This window comes from Colossoma macropomum, unplaced genomic scaffold (assembly GCF_904425465.1).
Source record: "Colossoma macropomum unplaced genomic scaffold, Colossoma_macropomum, whole genome shotgun sequence".
Taxonomy (NCBI): Eukaryota; Metazoa; Chordata; class Actinopteri; order Characiformes; family Serrasalmidae; genus Colossoma; species Colossoma macropomum.
The window spans coordinates 369825-387651 of record NW_023495392.1 but is presented as its reverse complement, the minus strand read 5'-3'; the positions used below and the strand labels follow the sequence as shown (position 1 = coordinate 387651).

Here is a 17827-nt window from a genome sequence, read left to right as displayed (position 1 = left end):
TAATACATTATAATGCATATAATTACAACATGATCTCCTGATATTTTCATGTTTACATATGAATCATTCCATTGCAACCTTCCCAAGTCTTGCAGGCCATGTCATAAATGATCATGAATACATCTATACAAAAACTTGTAGCAGTTTAATTTCTGCAATCATGCACAATGACAAAGTTGTGCTCCACATAATTTTTTGATTATTATTACAAATTTTTCGCTTCAGGATTTCAAATGCCTTCTAAACTTTCACTGCTTACAAAATGACTGACAGGAGTCAAAATGTAAACTGGGTATAAACACAACACTAGAAGTATTATTATTAAGTCAAGTGGTTACAAATTGCCACAACATGTTAGTGTACTGGAGTGCGTGACCATTTATTTTCTTAAAAGGGACTAAATAATTTTAAAGGCCAGCCAGACAGGATAGCAGTTTGGTGCTTTTGCAAGACATTTTGCATACAAAAAAGAATAAAAACTTTCTAGAGCATTATAAAGGTTAATTTGAAAACACAGTGTTTTACTAGATTTTTGTATTGTGCTTTTTAATACCTCACCCCAATAACACAGGTACATTTTGAGAAAATATGCAATCTCCTCCGAGAGTATTGAAACAGCAAGACCAATTCTTTTATTTTTGGTATACTCTGAAGACATTTGAGTTTGAGATTAAAAGATGAATATAAAAAGACAGATCAGAATTTCAGCTTTTGTTTCCTGATATTCACATATAGATGTGTTAACTTAGAACATGGCACCTTTGGTGGCAGACCACCCAATTGCTAGATAAGCAAAAGTACAGGAACAGATAGTCTTAAAGTAAAGTCAAGTCAAAATGTTTATACTGTGCTTTTTACAACAGGTGTTGCCACAAAGCAGCTTCACAGAAAATCCAGGTCCAAGCGCCAGTGAACAAACCAAGGATGACACTTTAAATACTACATAACAGCTACATTTTGCAACAGGCTTCAAAACAGACTGAAAGACCGTATTTCAAAGACAAAAGCTTTTATGCTCCAACATACATCCTATAATAAAGCAATCAGATTTGGGAATTTAACATGAAACTAAAGTTGACTTAAAGTGAAATATTTCTCTTAGTGTTGTATTTATACCAGGGATACACCAGTCATTAATTTTCATGAATTCTCTTTCTTTCCAGCCAATTTTCTATTTTCTGTTATCCTGACAAATGGAATGTGTTCTAGATTGTTATGGCACAGGACTTAGTAGGCAAAATGTCCTTTTAGAATCGCATGTATTCTGCAGATTTCTGGCCTTAATCTTGACAGAGCTGTTCATTACTGGTTAATAAAAGACGTAAAGACTAGGGGTACGGGAAAAAATCGATTCTTAGATGCATCGCGATGCGGACATGAACGATTCTGAATCGATTCACAAATGTCAAAAATCAATTTTCTAAATGTTTTTTTTAATGTATTAACGTAAATAATTAAACTTATTAACATAATGTTGGCGGAACTTGGAAGTGCAGAAGTGCAGCGCCCGGACAGTCTGTGGCGGCACACAACAAAAACACTACTGGATGAGTGAGAAATCTGACCGGCTCCCTCTGCATTAAAGCCAGGTTAGATCAGGAGTCACAACCCAAATGTTAAGAAGAGCCATTTTGACCTTTCAACAAAAATCAAACCACCTTGGGAGCCGCAACATTTATGTCCAGTATGTCTCAGTATGTGATAAAGTCCTAGTATAGACTAAACAATATAAACGAAAACGCAGATTTACTTCGCTCTGCTTTAAGCTTCAGCTATAGCCGCTTTCCTCCTATCTCCGCCAGAAACCCTTTCCTCAGAAGTAGATCGGTTAAATGTCTCAACGTTCGACTGATTTACGAGGTTGAAGTCGCTTCTTATTCTCCAGCTTCTTGTTAGAATTTACCCGTTCCACCTTAAATTCTAACTGAGGCGCCGAATGTAAATGTGGCACCATTTAAGGTGGAACGGGAGAATTTGAAAGAGAAGCGACTTCATCTTCGCAACCGCTTAGTGTTTGACAGTCTCTCGTTGCAGATTTAACGTACCAGGAAACCAACTACGCTGCTTATAAATGCGAATAACGCATCGCTGCTTTGTGACCTGCAGTTCTCAGTCATTGCGAAACAAGGCTTTCGCGCTATGTTGCACACGTCCCGTCTCAAAGACATTTTACTGACACAGCGATCTCTACAACGAGACCAAAACCGAAGTTATAAAATCAATAAAGAAAACGGGTGGAATAGCTGTAATGTGCTGCGTCGACATCCATTACCACTGGATCTTATTTCACCGTAACCGCGCATTTTATCGCAGATGAGTAGCAGCAGTTTCTCGTGCTCCAAACAAGAGCACTGAATGAGAGCCGTCTAGTTCACTTGCCTCATCACTTCCATTTGTTTTATAAAAAAAAATACTGGAAGTAAATTCATTATGGATCATTACAAATACTTTGCTTTAAAAGTACCAAGTCACTTTAAATAACAATAACACAGAGTCACTTAGTCACTTTAAAATGTATATTGTCTGTATATTCTGTGTATATTTTGTGTATATTTTGTATATATTTAATATATTGCAGTTGGTTTTTCTTGTATTTTTATTGTTACTTATTTACTTTCTGTAGAGTGATTACCTGAGCCTCACCACAAGCATTTCAATGCATAAATGTCCTGACATGTTGTGCAAATAACAAATAAACTTGAAACTTGAACTCGAAACTTGAGCTCACACAGTGAGAAAATGCTATATATATAAAAAAAAGATGCATCGAGATGCATCGATAATCGTTTTATAATCGCATCGCAGCCCTCTGAATCATAATCGAATCGAATCGTGAGGTGCCCACCCCTAGTAAAGACCCTTAATAAATGACTTGTTTCAATAATGTTACATGCTTTATTGTTAACCTATAACATACAGACGATATTTCAAAACATCAAATGTTGACTGTTAGAAAATTAAATGGTTATAATGGTATGGTGACTAACAGTTTACAACTATTTAAAAGACTTGTACACTTCACACTGCTTCAATTTTAAAGGATGTAAACTGTGCTTCAAATACCAAAAACAATCATGTAAATGCAATAAAGTGTATTCTGAGAAAAGCGAACTGCATAAGCAATGTCACATGCAGATGAACATGACTAGAGGAGAGGGCTGACTGGCCAATTCTACGTACATTAAACAGGAGACACCAACAACTGGCCAGCACCACTGCACCACAAACAGCAGAAATAAAAATAACTCCTATGTGCAATGCAGCCGTCTGTGCCTTTTTTATACTTTCCCATATCCTCACACATATATTTTCAATTTAATTTGTGGTTCCAAAAGCATATATATATATATATATATATATATATATTGTTTTTTTGTTTTTTTTGCAGATGCTGCATTGTCTGTTGGTTAAGTCTACCAACTTCAAATGGTCAACATCCGTTTGAAAACAAATACACATGTACTGATATATAATGAGTTCTCATGATTAATTCAGCCATAACTTCCTTATTACTCAACCGAGTTTAACAAAATTTGTTTCGTTATCATCTTCAGACATTTATGCACACTGATGATTATTTAAACGTGTGGCACTATATTTCTAATGCATCTTAGGTTTCCAACAAAAACTTAAATAGGGGAGCTGTTTAGAGCCATAACAAGTGTCAGAGTCAATTCATATTTAGATTAACTTTTAACTGATGTGTAAAGGCAGCGAGGGGCAGGAGATCAATAATTTAACAATTTTCATGTTTATGATTTAGATTTAAAAACTCTAAACGCTAATGTTATCTAGCAGTCGTAAAAATGAATACCAGACATAAATACAAGTGTATTTATAGTCCAATTGTAAAACTCAAACAGAATATTACATAAAATTATCACCAAGTACAAAGCACATTTCTCTATTTTGACAATCTGCTTACACCTACAAAGTGCTAAAAATAAATAAAAATAATACATAGGAATTTAGGTTGCACTAATTGCTCTCGGTTGCTTTTATTTCTACAAGCCCGTTTCTGAAAAAGTTGAGACCCTGCGCAAAACATAAAGAAAAACTGAATGCAATGATGACGGGGGCATTTTCATGTGTTGCATCACCTCTTCTTTTAACAACACTAAGCATTTGGGAATGGAGGAGACCAATTGCTGTAGTTTTGAAAGTGAAATATTTTCTTGTTTGATATAGGATTTCAGCTGCTCAACAGTTTGGAGGTCTCCTTTGTGGTATTCTTCCACAATGCCCTAAATGTTTTCAGTGGGTAACAGATCTGGACTGCAGGCAGGCCAGTTTAGCACCCAGACCTTTTTACTATAGAGCCATGCTGTGATACATGCAGAATGCGGTTTGGCATTCTGAAGGATCAGCCTCTCTGGGATGCTCTTTTTATAACCAATTCCACTACTGACCTGTTGCCATTTAACCTAATTAGTTGTGAGATGTTCCACCAGGTTTTTTTAAGCATTACAGAAGTTTACCAGCCTTTTGTTGCCCCGTCCCAACTTTTTCGAAACATACTGCTGACACTGAAATTAAAATGGGCATATGTTTCTCAAAAAACAATAAAATTTTATTTCAACATTTGATATGTTGTCGTTGTACTATTTTTTAATTAAATATAGGGTTGAACTGATTTGCACATCATTGCATTCCGTTTTATTTACTATTTGCATAGCGCCCTAATTTTTGTTGGAAAAGGGGCTGTACTTAATAACTGTGTTCAAGCTGGTTAGCAGCAGGAAAAGTATTCAGTCACCTTACACTGAAGAATGAGTTTAGGACAAGCTGTTAGAAATACAATCACACACACCAGCAAATCCATTCATGTGTGAATCACTTCTAATCTTCATGACCATAAAATGCAAAAAACCTCTCAGTAAGAATCTAGCGTGAATATCTATTCGGATTACGGATGCTGCGCCTACAATGCTTACTCCGCATTGACAATCGCTGTAAATAAATTAATATAACTAGTTCACATTCAGTCAGCATCCCCTGTATACATTATTAAACAGAATAAGCTTAATATAAACCCAGAAGAAAAAACACACAAGTTTTTTTTTCACCAACCACACGGCCATAACTATACATAAACATCACACAAACATGAGTGTCGTTTGCTGCATTCTCTCCATTATATATTTCTATCCGTCTTTCTATGTGCTGTGTTTTTTAAATAGATTTTGAAAATGTAAATAATTCTTTGGACAGTACCTTTCTTAAACTGCTGCTCTATATCAGTACTGAATGCAGTCCAGGAGCGATGTTCTCCCCAAAATGGCGGCGTCGTTGACGTCCCTGGCTAAATCCATTGTGGCATCTGTTTATGCATATCTATGTTTCGGGGATGGTAGGAGGTGGACCAAACTACTGGTGAGGTATAAGAAGTGGGGATGCAGTCTTTCGAAACTTAAAAAACAACTGTTTTGATTTTCTAATTAGCACAATTTCTTTCAATGCATATTACTATATAATTTAAAATTATACAGTTAATATAAACATAATGAGAGGGACAACTCTCCTCTCTGTCTCTCCTGTAATGTCCACCTATGGTTTGTAAAAAGTGTTGCTTTTCCACAGTTGTATCATAGTTAACAGACATGCTGAACAAATACTTTATGAAGGCACTTACAAAATTATTTCATAATTCAGGAAGGTGTTGTGATGTCTTCATGCAGAAAGTGCTGATGTTACCCCACTTCAGAAGTGTTGCTGGAAATCCATTAAATCCATTAAGTGTCTTGAGTCTTATTAAGTAAGGCTAGGCAGCGGGGCAGCAAACTAGTACGTGAAACATGGCTAAATGTGTATGGGTATTGCCTTCAGATACAAATACTTTAGTAATGTTTTTATTCCAGTCTTGCAAACAAAAAATGCAGATACGCCCCTTTTCACAGCATTTTTCTATGTAATCTAATGCTTTTTTACTGATCAAAAATAAATTATATTCAACCCATTTTTTTCAGTTGTAAATAAAAAAAATATATTAATATTAATTGAAAATTAATAGAAAAAACAAAAATGCTAAACTAACGGCATATTACACTATCATCAACACTTGGGTGTTAAGAAATTCTTTGAAGTTTACTGGTATTACATATATTGAGATAATGTAACTTTTTTGCTGAAATGAAAGTAAGGGCTTTAACTGGTTGCTCAACTGGAAGTCTCCAGCTCTAGTAGTTATTTCATGTGGTTGCAGTGAGCATGTTATTCATTGTGTAACTACAAGGGCTGTTGAACACAAAAAATGCTTGAAACCTAAGGCTAACATCACTTTACAAACTCTTTATTTAGGCACCAAGTCACGAAGAGATTTAGGCAAAATCACAAAGGTTACTAAGAAAGGAACAAATATATCTTGCATATGACATTTGTCTCTTCTCGTTTTAAAGGTACAACATTATCATCATGCTACAATAAAAGCTCACCCGACAAAAATATTGGTGGCACGCATCATTTCTTTTCGCATTCTTGGTTATGTGTCCCTTTGCCATAATAACAGCACCAATCCTGTCAGGTGAGGATTACACCAGCCTCTTGAGAGTTTGTCAATTCTAGCCCACTCTTTCACAAACCGGATGCACAATTTTAAGCCAGCGGTCTTATGTGCCTATTTTGGCATTCATATTCATATCTGTTCCATCATATCTGGTGAACCACTCACACAGACACTTGGGCCTATGCATCCTACAGTTGTCACCCTGGAGTATGGGAGTGTCAAGGTTGTGTCCTGCTTGGACATGAAGCATAAAGTTAGTGGAAGAGTGGGCTAAAATGGACAGGAACTCATAATCAAGAAACTGGTGTAATCCTTACCTGACAGGACTGGGTCCATTATTAAGGCAGGGGGTTGCGTAACCAAGTATTGGAGAAGACACAATGCAAGTGATTTTTTTTTTTTTTGCCTGAGTCTGATTGTGGTTGAGCTGCTTGTTAAGGGTAACTGGCTGTTCACAATAAACTATTCCTTGATGAACTATGTATGTCCATAATTAACCAAAAACATACATTTTACCATTTTGCCATAAAAAGCAGAAATGCACACTTAAGTTTGACATAATTCTAAAAATAACAAATATTTTTTATATGACTGTTTATATTAGCTCGTGTTCTGTGGCTGTTCTCATTCATTTAGTTTTTCATTTCAGTAATTTAGACTGTTTTTCTCTCCAGTGGGTCCTTGAAGTTAAATATTTTTGAAATATTCCACCCAATTTTAAAATAGATAAAAGAATATTTTACACTTAACTTTAGGAAAAGTATTGTTACTTGAGCATTATTCTGGCCCTGGTGAGTTCAGCCAGCAAAAGTTCATAGTTAATGTTCTACAGAATTAATTTAGAAAAAAATGGAAAAGAAGGTTATTCAGTGTTTTCCTTTCCTACAATGTCACAGTATGTATACAAAAGGGTTAAAGAAATGCCCTACCCACCTGCTCCAGTAGCTGTCTAAGTCGCTTAAGCTGAGACTCCAGCTGTTTGTTATGATCTTCCAGAATTTGCATTCTTGCTTCCAAACGACCCTTGTGTTGTCTTAGTAATTTTGCCTCAGCAATGAGCTCAGCATCACGGGGACTCTGGGGTGAAACTGGCAGCCTCTGTGGAGGTGATGGCAGCGGCGACAGTCCTTTATGGTCATGAGCCTTTTTCAGTCGATCATATTCTGCCTGCAGCTTCCTAAAACAAAGAGAATGAAAGAATAACACATGAAACTGTAAAGGTGTAATAGCGTAATTAAAACATTACAAAAGCTGTAGAGAAAAAAAGAGCACACAATATCTTTGCTCTCAAGAAGTAATTAGGTTTTTGAAAAAATAAACTATCAAACCTATTCTCCTGCTCCAAATCACTGAGAACTCTCTCAAGTTCTCCTTTCTCATCACCCTCCATTGATATGAGAATCTGTGCAGGGCTCTGTGGCTGGCTCAAGGGTGAGCCCTGACTGAGGCTCTGGCAGTAGTGTTGGATCAGCAGATGCTCATCATCCCTGCAATGAACAAAGTAAGTACACATCCTTTACATACTGCATGTTTTAATGCAAAATTACAGCTAGTATTATCACTTAGAAAATCAACAAAACAGTGAATATTATGTTGTTTGGGAACAACAACAAATTATTCAATAATAAATAATCCAATTTAATTATAAACAGTGTATTACTTACCATTTAATAATTTGTTGTTGTACTTAAAATAAATTCACATTTTCTACTTAGAGATTTGATCGCTTTTACGACACATTAATTTTTAAAACACACAAACACGAAGACAAATATCATTCTGAACACATTAAACATTTCCTTACTTTTTACAGCTTCCAACAAATTATCTGAAACCTCTAAATGTAAACATTGCCATTGTCACATTTGAATAATTTCTTCGGCAACATGAAAAAACTCAGGTACTGAAGGAACCACAACATTTTTTAAATGAAACCTGGAGAAGACAGATGTTTTGAATGTAAAAAATGTTGTAGTAATAATGTTGTTAATGTTACTTAGCTATGTCATTACCAGCTCAGTATTTTAGTTTGCTTTAAAAAATCATTACTAACAAAAATAAGTTGCTAAAATTCAGGTTATCCACTATTATTTTACCCCTGGGACAAGTTTAATTCAATATGCTCAGGTCATTTCATAATTTCAGATTTCATACAATATTCTCATTCTCAATTCTGTTGAGATTTTCCAGTTTCATGATCTCAGTTTATATATTCAAGTTTCATTCAAGAGCGTCACGTTTTCTCATATATATTTCCTAAACAGCTCCTATATAACCAAAACACAAATGCAAGTAAGCTCACATGCTCTCGTTAGGTGAAATATTCTCATTCACATAGGAGCCATTCCGGTTTTCCATTTCAGCTAGCCTGTGTAAGACACAAAAGTATTCACTCTTCCATAAACAATCTGCATTAGTTTCTCACAGATGTAGCTAAATATTCATTCAAATATGCAATTCAACTCAACAGTACATCAAATAGTTAACATATTTAAGTACATTCTATTTGTTCCACACTGAAATAACTTAAATGGTTCAAACCTTGATCCTGAACCAACCCTGTCCTGCACATTTAGTGTTTAAAGGGGTTAAAGTCTTTAGTCTCTGCTCCAACGCACTCACTTCAACTTCAAGGTAAGGCTTGTTAATTATTATTGTATTAGAGCAATGAAAACACCATAAAACATAGGACAGGCCAGTGTGTGAACACTGTAGGATGTACTTCATTTTTAAAATCCACAAATATTATATAATATATAAAGTTAGTTTCAAACATGTCATTTCACGCCAGTTCACAACATCCTCTTTTTGATGCCTGGCATCTTACCTGCTGGCGTAATGCTCAATGCGTGAGTGGGTGTCATCATGGGACAGCTGTGGTGAAGATGCCGGACTATAAATGGCAGAACAGAGAAGGCAAGAAGGGAGTAAGTAAGAACATTAAAATGTTAGTACATTACTAAGCAACAACAAAATCTGTAGCTTATTATAATTACACAGAAGAATTTTCATGAAAAAAAATGTACTTTTCTCACAAAAAACTATGCACTACACTGACCTCTAATAAGACTACGCAAACCTAGCTAAGCTGTATTGCAATGCTTAGACTTTACCTTCACTTTTAAGCAAGATAGCATTCTAGGCTGATTTGAAAATCCACTTACAACTGTTTTTAAACACAGATTAAATATTTGATGATTTACCTCATCAGCTTGATTGTGTAACAATTTGTAAATATACACCCATTCTGCAAGTGATGCTTGCAACACATTCCAAAAAAAGTAAACAGGGGCAATTTTAAGGAAGGTTCTGAAATGTTCAAGAAACAGGTGATACAATTATTCTTTGATATAAAAGCAGAAGTCAGTAATGAAGCTACTTTACCGAACACTGTCACTGATTAATCCAACAGTTTAAGAACACCGTTCTTCAATAACTGATTGCAATTATTTTAGGTATTTCACCCTCTATGTTGCATAATATCATCAAAAGATTCATGGAATCCAGAGAAATCTCTATGCATAAAGGGCAAGGTCAAAAAAACACAACTGTGACTTTTCCTTCAGACACCTCTGCTTTAAAAAAAACAGCACACTTCTGTGATGGATTTCACCTCATGGGCTCTGGGATAATGACAAACTGTCACCAGTAAACACCTTTGCTGCTGCATCCACAGATGCAAGGGAAGACAGTACTATGCACAGCAGAAGCCATATGTCAACAAAGTCCAGAAATGTTGCCAACTTCTGTGAAGGCACTATTAACACTGAAAGATATACAGGCTCCTTTCTAGGCAAAGTCTTTTTCAAGGACGTTCACACTTATTTCAACATGATGTCACACCACATTCTACACGTGTTACAACAGCATGGCTGCACAATCAGAAAGTGTAAGTGCTAGACTGGCCTGCCTGCAGTTCAGACCTGTTTCCTTTTAAAAAATGCATGGTGTATTATAAAGCGCAAAATACAACAACACAGGCCCCATACAGTTGCCCAGCTGAAGACTTGTATAATGGAAGAACCACAAAAAATTCCTCTTTTAAAAATGGATCGATTGGTCATTCCAGTTCCCAAATCATTAAATGTTGTTAAAATAAAAGAGGACATACTACAATCCGTCCTCACTTTTTTGGAAAGTGTCGGAGTTATTAACTTTGGAATGATCATATATTTAGCAAAATAAATAAATAAATAAATAAGTTCATATGGTAAAATGATAATTATCATCATCATAATTTACTGATCACTGCTCTTTGTTTTTATTAGCATTTCACGTGATGTCCCAATTTTTTCAGACTTGAGGTTTGCATAATATATCCTTCTTTAAACCACATCTTCCTGCACCTTACAGCACTTTACACTCTCCATTATTTCAACATGAAACAGCTATCACAGCTGCCAATATGGTTTGTGCTCTTATGAGTGAAAAGCTAGCCAAAAACCAGACTGAGAAACAGAACAGCATAATTAATTTATCAAAAACACTAAATCTAGATTTCAGTAATTCTCGTTATCATGTTATCATCCAGGCATAGTCACACAATAATATGCAAACAGTGGATGTGTATGAATATGTTTTCAAACAAATAATATACATAAGTAATATATGATGATCTGCAATACTCAATTTATTTCATAGATACTAGATTAATGTTACCTTGTGCCAAAATAACATACTAACCAAGACCTGTGTGACACTGAAATCACTTGCACAAGTAATGTATTTCAATGCCTTTTCATTTGAAATATGTGAGGGTGAACTTAATAATCAGTGACAAATTATCATCAGAAGATTGATACTGTTTGCCATCTTTTGTAAGAACAAACAAATGCTGTGTACAGAGCATGGTTTACAAGGCATTTGTTCAGATTTGCTCAGCTGTTTCTTGTTGAACTATGTGAATATCTGAGATTGTGTGAATTTCAGTATTTTCTAAAGGTACTCACGGATGGTCAACAGGCCAGAAGTTGATTAGTGTAACAGGACTGTAAGACAAAAACAATGAATCAAATAAGGTAGTAATTAGAACAATCCCTAACCCTGTGTTCACACCGCCACTAACTTTTTGCCTCATGTTGCCCAAATCGTGGGTCGCACATTACCTGTGGGCATTTCTGAACTCAAGCTGACCGTTTGTTGCCATGGTTGCACTTACACCAAAGAACAAATCAGATGCATTCCTGCAAAATATTAAACACCTTGGAGATTTATCGGCTTGTGTGTTTGCTTTCCTTATAGACACGAAGAGTGTTGCACTATACAGGGATTAAATAAAAACTTTGCAACTACTGTCTATTTGCCATTCCTCCATTTCTTGTAGAAAGAATTATCTAGAAACTAAAAAAGGAGCCTAGCGTTTTACAGTGATGGAGATAAAGCACGAACCACCCTGCTCAAGGCCTAATTCCTATTGGTAATCACCATATTGCTTTGCTTCCTATTTGCATAACGAAAGACTCCATCCACTTTGCATTCCCAAAGTTCACACTGCCTCCTGTCATCAGAATTTGCTAACTCTCATTGAATAGGAATAAGTTTTGTTGCATCGCAGCCGGTGTGAATGAAAGGTAACACTTACAATTCAAAAACACACAAAAAAATTCTCTACACATACATATTTTCAAAAAGTGCAACCATGATAGATTAGAAGTGAACTTACAATCAGTTCATTTATTTCCAAAAAAATCATGTGTGACAATGTTTTATTGTTCATAGTGGGGCAAAGAATTATTTGCATATTTCTATAGAAGTGTTTGTTTCTTAAATATTGTCTGGACTGTAAAGTCTATAGGAAAGGCCAAAGAGATTTTCTCCCCAATTTAGTCGTCTCCAATTCCACCCGCTAGTTAGGACTCCCCCAATCACACGATGCTATCAACGCTAGGAGGGTGAAGGCTAACACAGGCTTCCTCCGAGACCTGTGAAGCCAACCACCGCTTCTTTTCGAGCTGCCGCTCACGCAACGTCATTTGACAGCCGAACGCGCTCGGAGGAAAGCGCCAACCGCCAGATCTGTTACGTCAGCTAACAGACGCCTGCGCTGACTAGCATCGCGCTGAGTGATGGGGGGAGAAGGAGGGGCCATCCTACCCACCCAGAGAGAGCGAGGCCAATTGTGCTCTCTTGGACTCCCGGCTACGGATGGCTGTAGCATCACCAGGGATCGAACTCGCGATCTCCTGATGATAGGGCCAACGCTTAGACGGTTGCGCCACTCAGGAGCTCAAATAGCTTTTTTAATTCTTCATAAGAGCAGTGCTTCTAATCAGTGGGACTGTGTCCTTGTTCTAAAAAACCTGAGGTGGACTTGGAATAAAAAGGGTTAAGGTCATGCACAGAAGCACTCTTAATTTTAAAGGCTCTGACAATCATAGTATCACGCACATCATCGATGAAGTTTGTTTTTTAATTTTATCTTAGTTTTAATAAAGAAAGGCATTGTTTCCTCATCTTTGCCAACAGAAAACAATAACTGTGTGGCACTACATCTTAACTTTTTCTAGGATAAGTGTTTCAAGATGTACTTTCCAATTCCGCAACACTTCAATAAAAAAAAAAAAAAAAAAAGAAAAATAAATATAGTTGCAAGCAGCAACAATCACGGTCCAAACATTTGCAAAGACCATCGGTTTTTACAATTTCATTTCCTACTAAGATTGTGGTTTTTATTTCAATTGTTGTACATCAAATGAATGTTAGATTTTTTGTTAATATTTTGAATGAAAGAGAAAAGGGATAAGCAATAAAGAATGCTTGTAACAGCCCATTTTGCTCATGTTTACCAGGGGTGCCAATATTTTTGGAGCAGCACCTCTGGTGCTCAGATCCTAGCAACTAAAACCAAAGTAGTGTCAAAAACAGACATCACTCATATTATAAGCAAAAAGTGGTTCATGACTTTAAAACATTAGGAACAACTTGAAAACAAGGTAGTGAGCTTGTTTTCCTGTTCATTATAACTTTAACAATTCACAAATAAACTTCTGCAATGCAGAGCTAATAGCACTTGTGATCACACAGAAATGCAAATCAAAATGACTTACGTCTCCATGTTATCCCCCTCAAGAATGGTTTGCACAGGGAGGTAACCCATGCGAGGGTGCTTGGCAAAATAGCGTTTTGTCCTGAACTTGTTCTTCAGTACCTTGGCAAAATCTCTCACATCTTCACCAGAGGTTGTCTAATGTTGGAACATACACACCAACAAATTATTAACAAGTCATGCCTAAATGCTTCAATCTTTTTTCCCAACAATGATACCCACACCAATGCAAAACATAATGATTACAGGCAGGGTGTTGTATTTCAAAAAATATCATACATACCCATAGTAATAAACACAGTAAAACAGCTAAACATACCGGAGTGCAATATTCCACCATGGGGTACTGCATTTTGTGTCCCTTGGCCACTCTGCCAGAGAAGAAGCAGCTTTGGCAGATGTCATAGTTAAAGTGCTTTAAGCTTCTGTACCTGTAGAAAGGCAAAGTGTTAAATCTGCAGTCAGAGATTCAGGAATAAGAGCATGGTAGGCTACAGAGTGAACAGTCAATGGTGGAAAGGCTGCATTTAAAGCTGTATATCCCAGTCATAGAGTCATGGATATGAGTGTTAGAATTTATTGACAGAGTTATATGTGGCAGCAGGAAAAATAAACATGTAATGTGTATTTAAAAAGTAATTTTGAATTTGAATAGCTGTTAATTTTACTTATCTAGTTAAAAAGCATTTTTTTACACCGATTCATCCTCCAAAATGATAGACGCAAAGCATAACCATAGTAATAAGGAGTTCTGATGACAATGCCATAATGTGTCTGTTCATGTATGCAAAATTATGATGGAGATTGATTTGAACTAAAATAAAATTGCATAAAAAAGAGACTGAGATCACACTGCAGTCTATCGGACACGCAATGAATTTCATTAACACATATACTAAAATAACCTAAAAGGCTCAGAACACACTTCAACCCTAACAGCAGATGAACTGTAACTTTTTCTATTTTTCAGAGCCAAGTACCTGAAGCCAATAATAGGACATTCCTTGCAGATGTTGCATTTGGCCTGATGTTTGGCTGTTTCTGCAGCTGCCACACGGTGAAGTACAGGGAGCCATACCATAGACTGAGGCTCCAAACGCATCCAATCAAGGAAGACTGAAGCCTCTAGCTCTGGTTTGTTATTTGCCTTTAGTTAAACAAAAACAACAAAAAAGAAAATGTCAGGTAGTGGCAAGGAATGGTACTGCATTTCCTTGCATGCAAATGCTGTTTTGCATATGAAATTACTTTCTCATAATTGAACTGCAACTTTTCTCCATTTGCACCAGAGGTTTTCGTATTATGTATATTGTTGACTAATGTAACCTACAGTTGAGCTTCTACTGATTGGCTGGCACATTTGGCCTGAATCATGCTTCTTACGTGTCCCAGTCTACTGAGCTATTGCAATGTCACTGTTGAGCTGAAACAGCACCAAATGCATAAAAAAATTAACTGTAAGCCTGTAAGTTTAAATTTAATTTGTTTACTATTTGTCCCCACCAGTCATAAGTTTGATTGATTTCCTTCCCTTAGTCCACAGAAGTAAAAGCTCCACCAACTAGGCCTGGGCAATATCTAAAAATAATTAGCATGATATTGTCTAGTTAAAAACTGCAATTGTCGATAATATTGCCCACACCCCCCCCACCCACCCCAGTTTCCCAACAAATTTTCTGAGCTGTTTAATGGTAAATTAATCCTCGCTAATTCTCCCCTCAGTTCTTTTACAAAGATGGTGATCATCGCCTTTAACACATCACCACCAGGTTAATTCATCATCAACAATATCTGATTATATCACCCCATCGTCCAGGCCTACTACCAAAAAAACACTACTCATATTAAAATGACATACACATATTACACATTATATAGAGCCCTAAGGAATTAACTGAATTTTCCTGCAAAATTCTATTAGAATTTATCCCACCTAAATTCTTTTCTAATTGATTTTTCTGTGATTTGGATTTTTATGAGTCAAATGCCAGTTTTAACTCTTCTACCACTTATGACAATGTGAAGCATGAACATATTGCTTATTGGGCCCAGCCTCTTTATCTGACACTCTAACAATGATCACAATACATATTTCCCCATGTAATTCAAAACTGATTATTATTGTATGCATTTCCTACTGCTCCTGTTAAGTCTAAATTGTGAACACTTATGAAGGAAAGAGCCTATTCTGGTGCCTATTCTAATGAAGAAAATCAGAAATTAAAATAAACAAACTAGTTCCACATGGTGGAGGACATGCTGCATTCTCATTCTCTGAAATATACATATGAAACACACCATGCAAAGAAACAAAACCGACTCACAAACTGAAAGCAGCTGCGTACACTAGGTTCTATATTGCTTCCTCCAAATGATGCCACCTCTCCCAGTTGCCTGGGGATCTGTATTGAGTCATGCAGCATGAGGCCAAGACGGCGCTGGTCACAGAAACCTGTGGCACTGGCCACCTGTCTAAACAGAACTATCAAGGATATAAGAGGAAAATATGAGAGGCGCAAGTCATTTAAAGAGAGGGAAAACTTCACACTCACAGTTCAACTCTGTTTTAATTACCAAGACTATCTGACTAAATAAATTTAAGACTAATAAAATTTAATTAACACAAACACATATATTAATATCTAAAATTATTAAGTTATTATTATTAAGTTAATATACAAATATATATTATGAATACATGTATGTTATACTAACAAACTAAATAAATAATAATTTTAAAAATCTCAGTGCAAAAAGTGAATGATGTCATTCTGGAAGTCATTATGGAGAATTAAATTAGTTCATTAACATATTATTTTTGCTACCGTAAACAGCTTATTTTGTGCTTAGGTATTATTTTGGAACCATATAAAGTGACTTTATGTATTTTTGCTACTGCCTAAAAAGCTACTACAGGTTCCCTATTGTAGAGTGGTTTCTTCAGAAAGATTTCCACCGCCAATTTTAATCTTTGTTAGCTGACAACAAAAACACGGACATCAACGACTTGAACAGAATCATTCATTTTAACAAATAAAAAATACAGTTTAACCTAAATATAAAGCCAACCTCTGATTTGAAGCTAGGACTTTTAAATGTAAGATGTTTTACATCAATTGTAGCTTTTATAAGCTAACTTATTACAGACTAATTTTAAGGTATTGCACTTGACAGAAATGTCTTAGTTTCTAGACATTTATCAACAGCCTCATTCATAAAATGCTGAATTTTGAGGGTTTCTCAGTCAAATGTAGTGCAGTTCTTAATTGTTACCAATTTTTTATCTCACATACTCATAAGAAACAGTAGCATTACTTGAACAGTTTTCTTCCACCTTGGGAACAGTAGGAATAAAAGAGAAGTCTCTCTCTACAAAAGGGATATTCAACAAAAGCTTGGGAAGGTTCAGTGACATCAAATTTCTTGCTTTAAAAAGGTCTGCACTCTACACTCTTGAGCTGTAATGGAATGGACAACCCCCACAAGTTTACATTTCATGTTAAGCTTTGGGTTTATTTTATTAATCCTCAGGATTTTGGCAGTTTGATAATTCAAAGTGACTGTTGTTTCGCAGTGGCACAGGCACTTGATGTTTCCACTTTTAACCTACTGGCTTCGCATTTTTTTTTTCAAGTGTTTGGTTTGGTCTCCTGAAATACTTTGCCGGGTCAACATCTGGACTGCGGTCGGGCAGTTGATGACCCATGCTCTACAGCATACTGAAAAAAATAGCTTTTGTAACCTTGATTTTTGTCAAATTTGATATAGATATACTTTTTCCTTTTTATGTGTATTATATTGTGTGTTTTATGAAGAAGAAAGTACCAATGAAATGTTTTACATGTCATGTACTTGTATTATTGTTAGGGTTGATTTATCTCCTTCTTTCTTTAAGACAAATGCTTAAGCTGAAAGAGGATTTCTTGTTAAACATAAGCTGTTATTAAATTAAAACACAAAGTGTAAACTACTATATAGAGAAAAAAATAACTTACATCTGTATTTATCCTCAAGATGAGCTTTGCAGAGGGACATTATTCCAGTTTTAAAGGATAGTGTTCGAATCTTCCCAGTTCTACCTCTGTGAAAACAAAAGAAAATAAGTTAAATAAATACTTCTTGTATTAGCAAGTTTTCAAATCTTCTAAAAAACTAAGCATGTACAAATGCAATTTGTGTCCCTGAAAAAAGTAAGGACAGGTATAACAGATGCAAACTTGAGGTCTCACTGCCTTTACATCATCTTTACATTTTCCCCACAAAAGTGGGACATCAGGTAA

General features: G+C 35.9%; 1 protein-coding gene across 8 annotated transcripts in view; it reads right to left on the bottom strand.

Moving 5' to 3' along the window:
- Positions 1-17827, bottom strand: part of dmd (dystrophin) — a 164887-nt gene that overhangs the window by 20120 nt on the left and 126940 nt on the right. For 6 of the 8 annotated variants that reach the window (XM_036562454.1, XM_036562453.1, XM_036562455.1 and 3 more), the window contains 10 exons: positions 17543-17628; positions 15872-16029; positions 14528-14694; positions 13867-13978; positions 13549-13685; positions 11452-11490; positions 9330-9395; positions 8805-8870; positions 7831-7989; positions 7436-7679 (listed from right to left, as the gene is read on the bottom strand). In XM_036562454.1, coding sequence (XP_036418347.1) covers positions 7436-7679; positions 7831-7989; positions 8805-8870; positions 9330-9395; positions 11452-11490; positions 13549-13685; positions 13867-13978; positions 14528-14694; positions 15872-16029; positions 17543-17628 — 1234 coding nt within the window. The remainder of the gene's footprint in view (positions 1-7435; positions 7680-7830; positions 7990-8804; positions 8871-9329; positions 9396-11451; positions 11491-13548; positions 13686-13866; positions 13979-14527; positions 14695-15871; positions 16030-17542; positions 17629-17827) is intronic. The other 2 variants (XM_036562456.1, XM_036562457.1) reach the window with 1 other exon arrangement.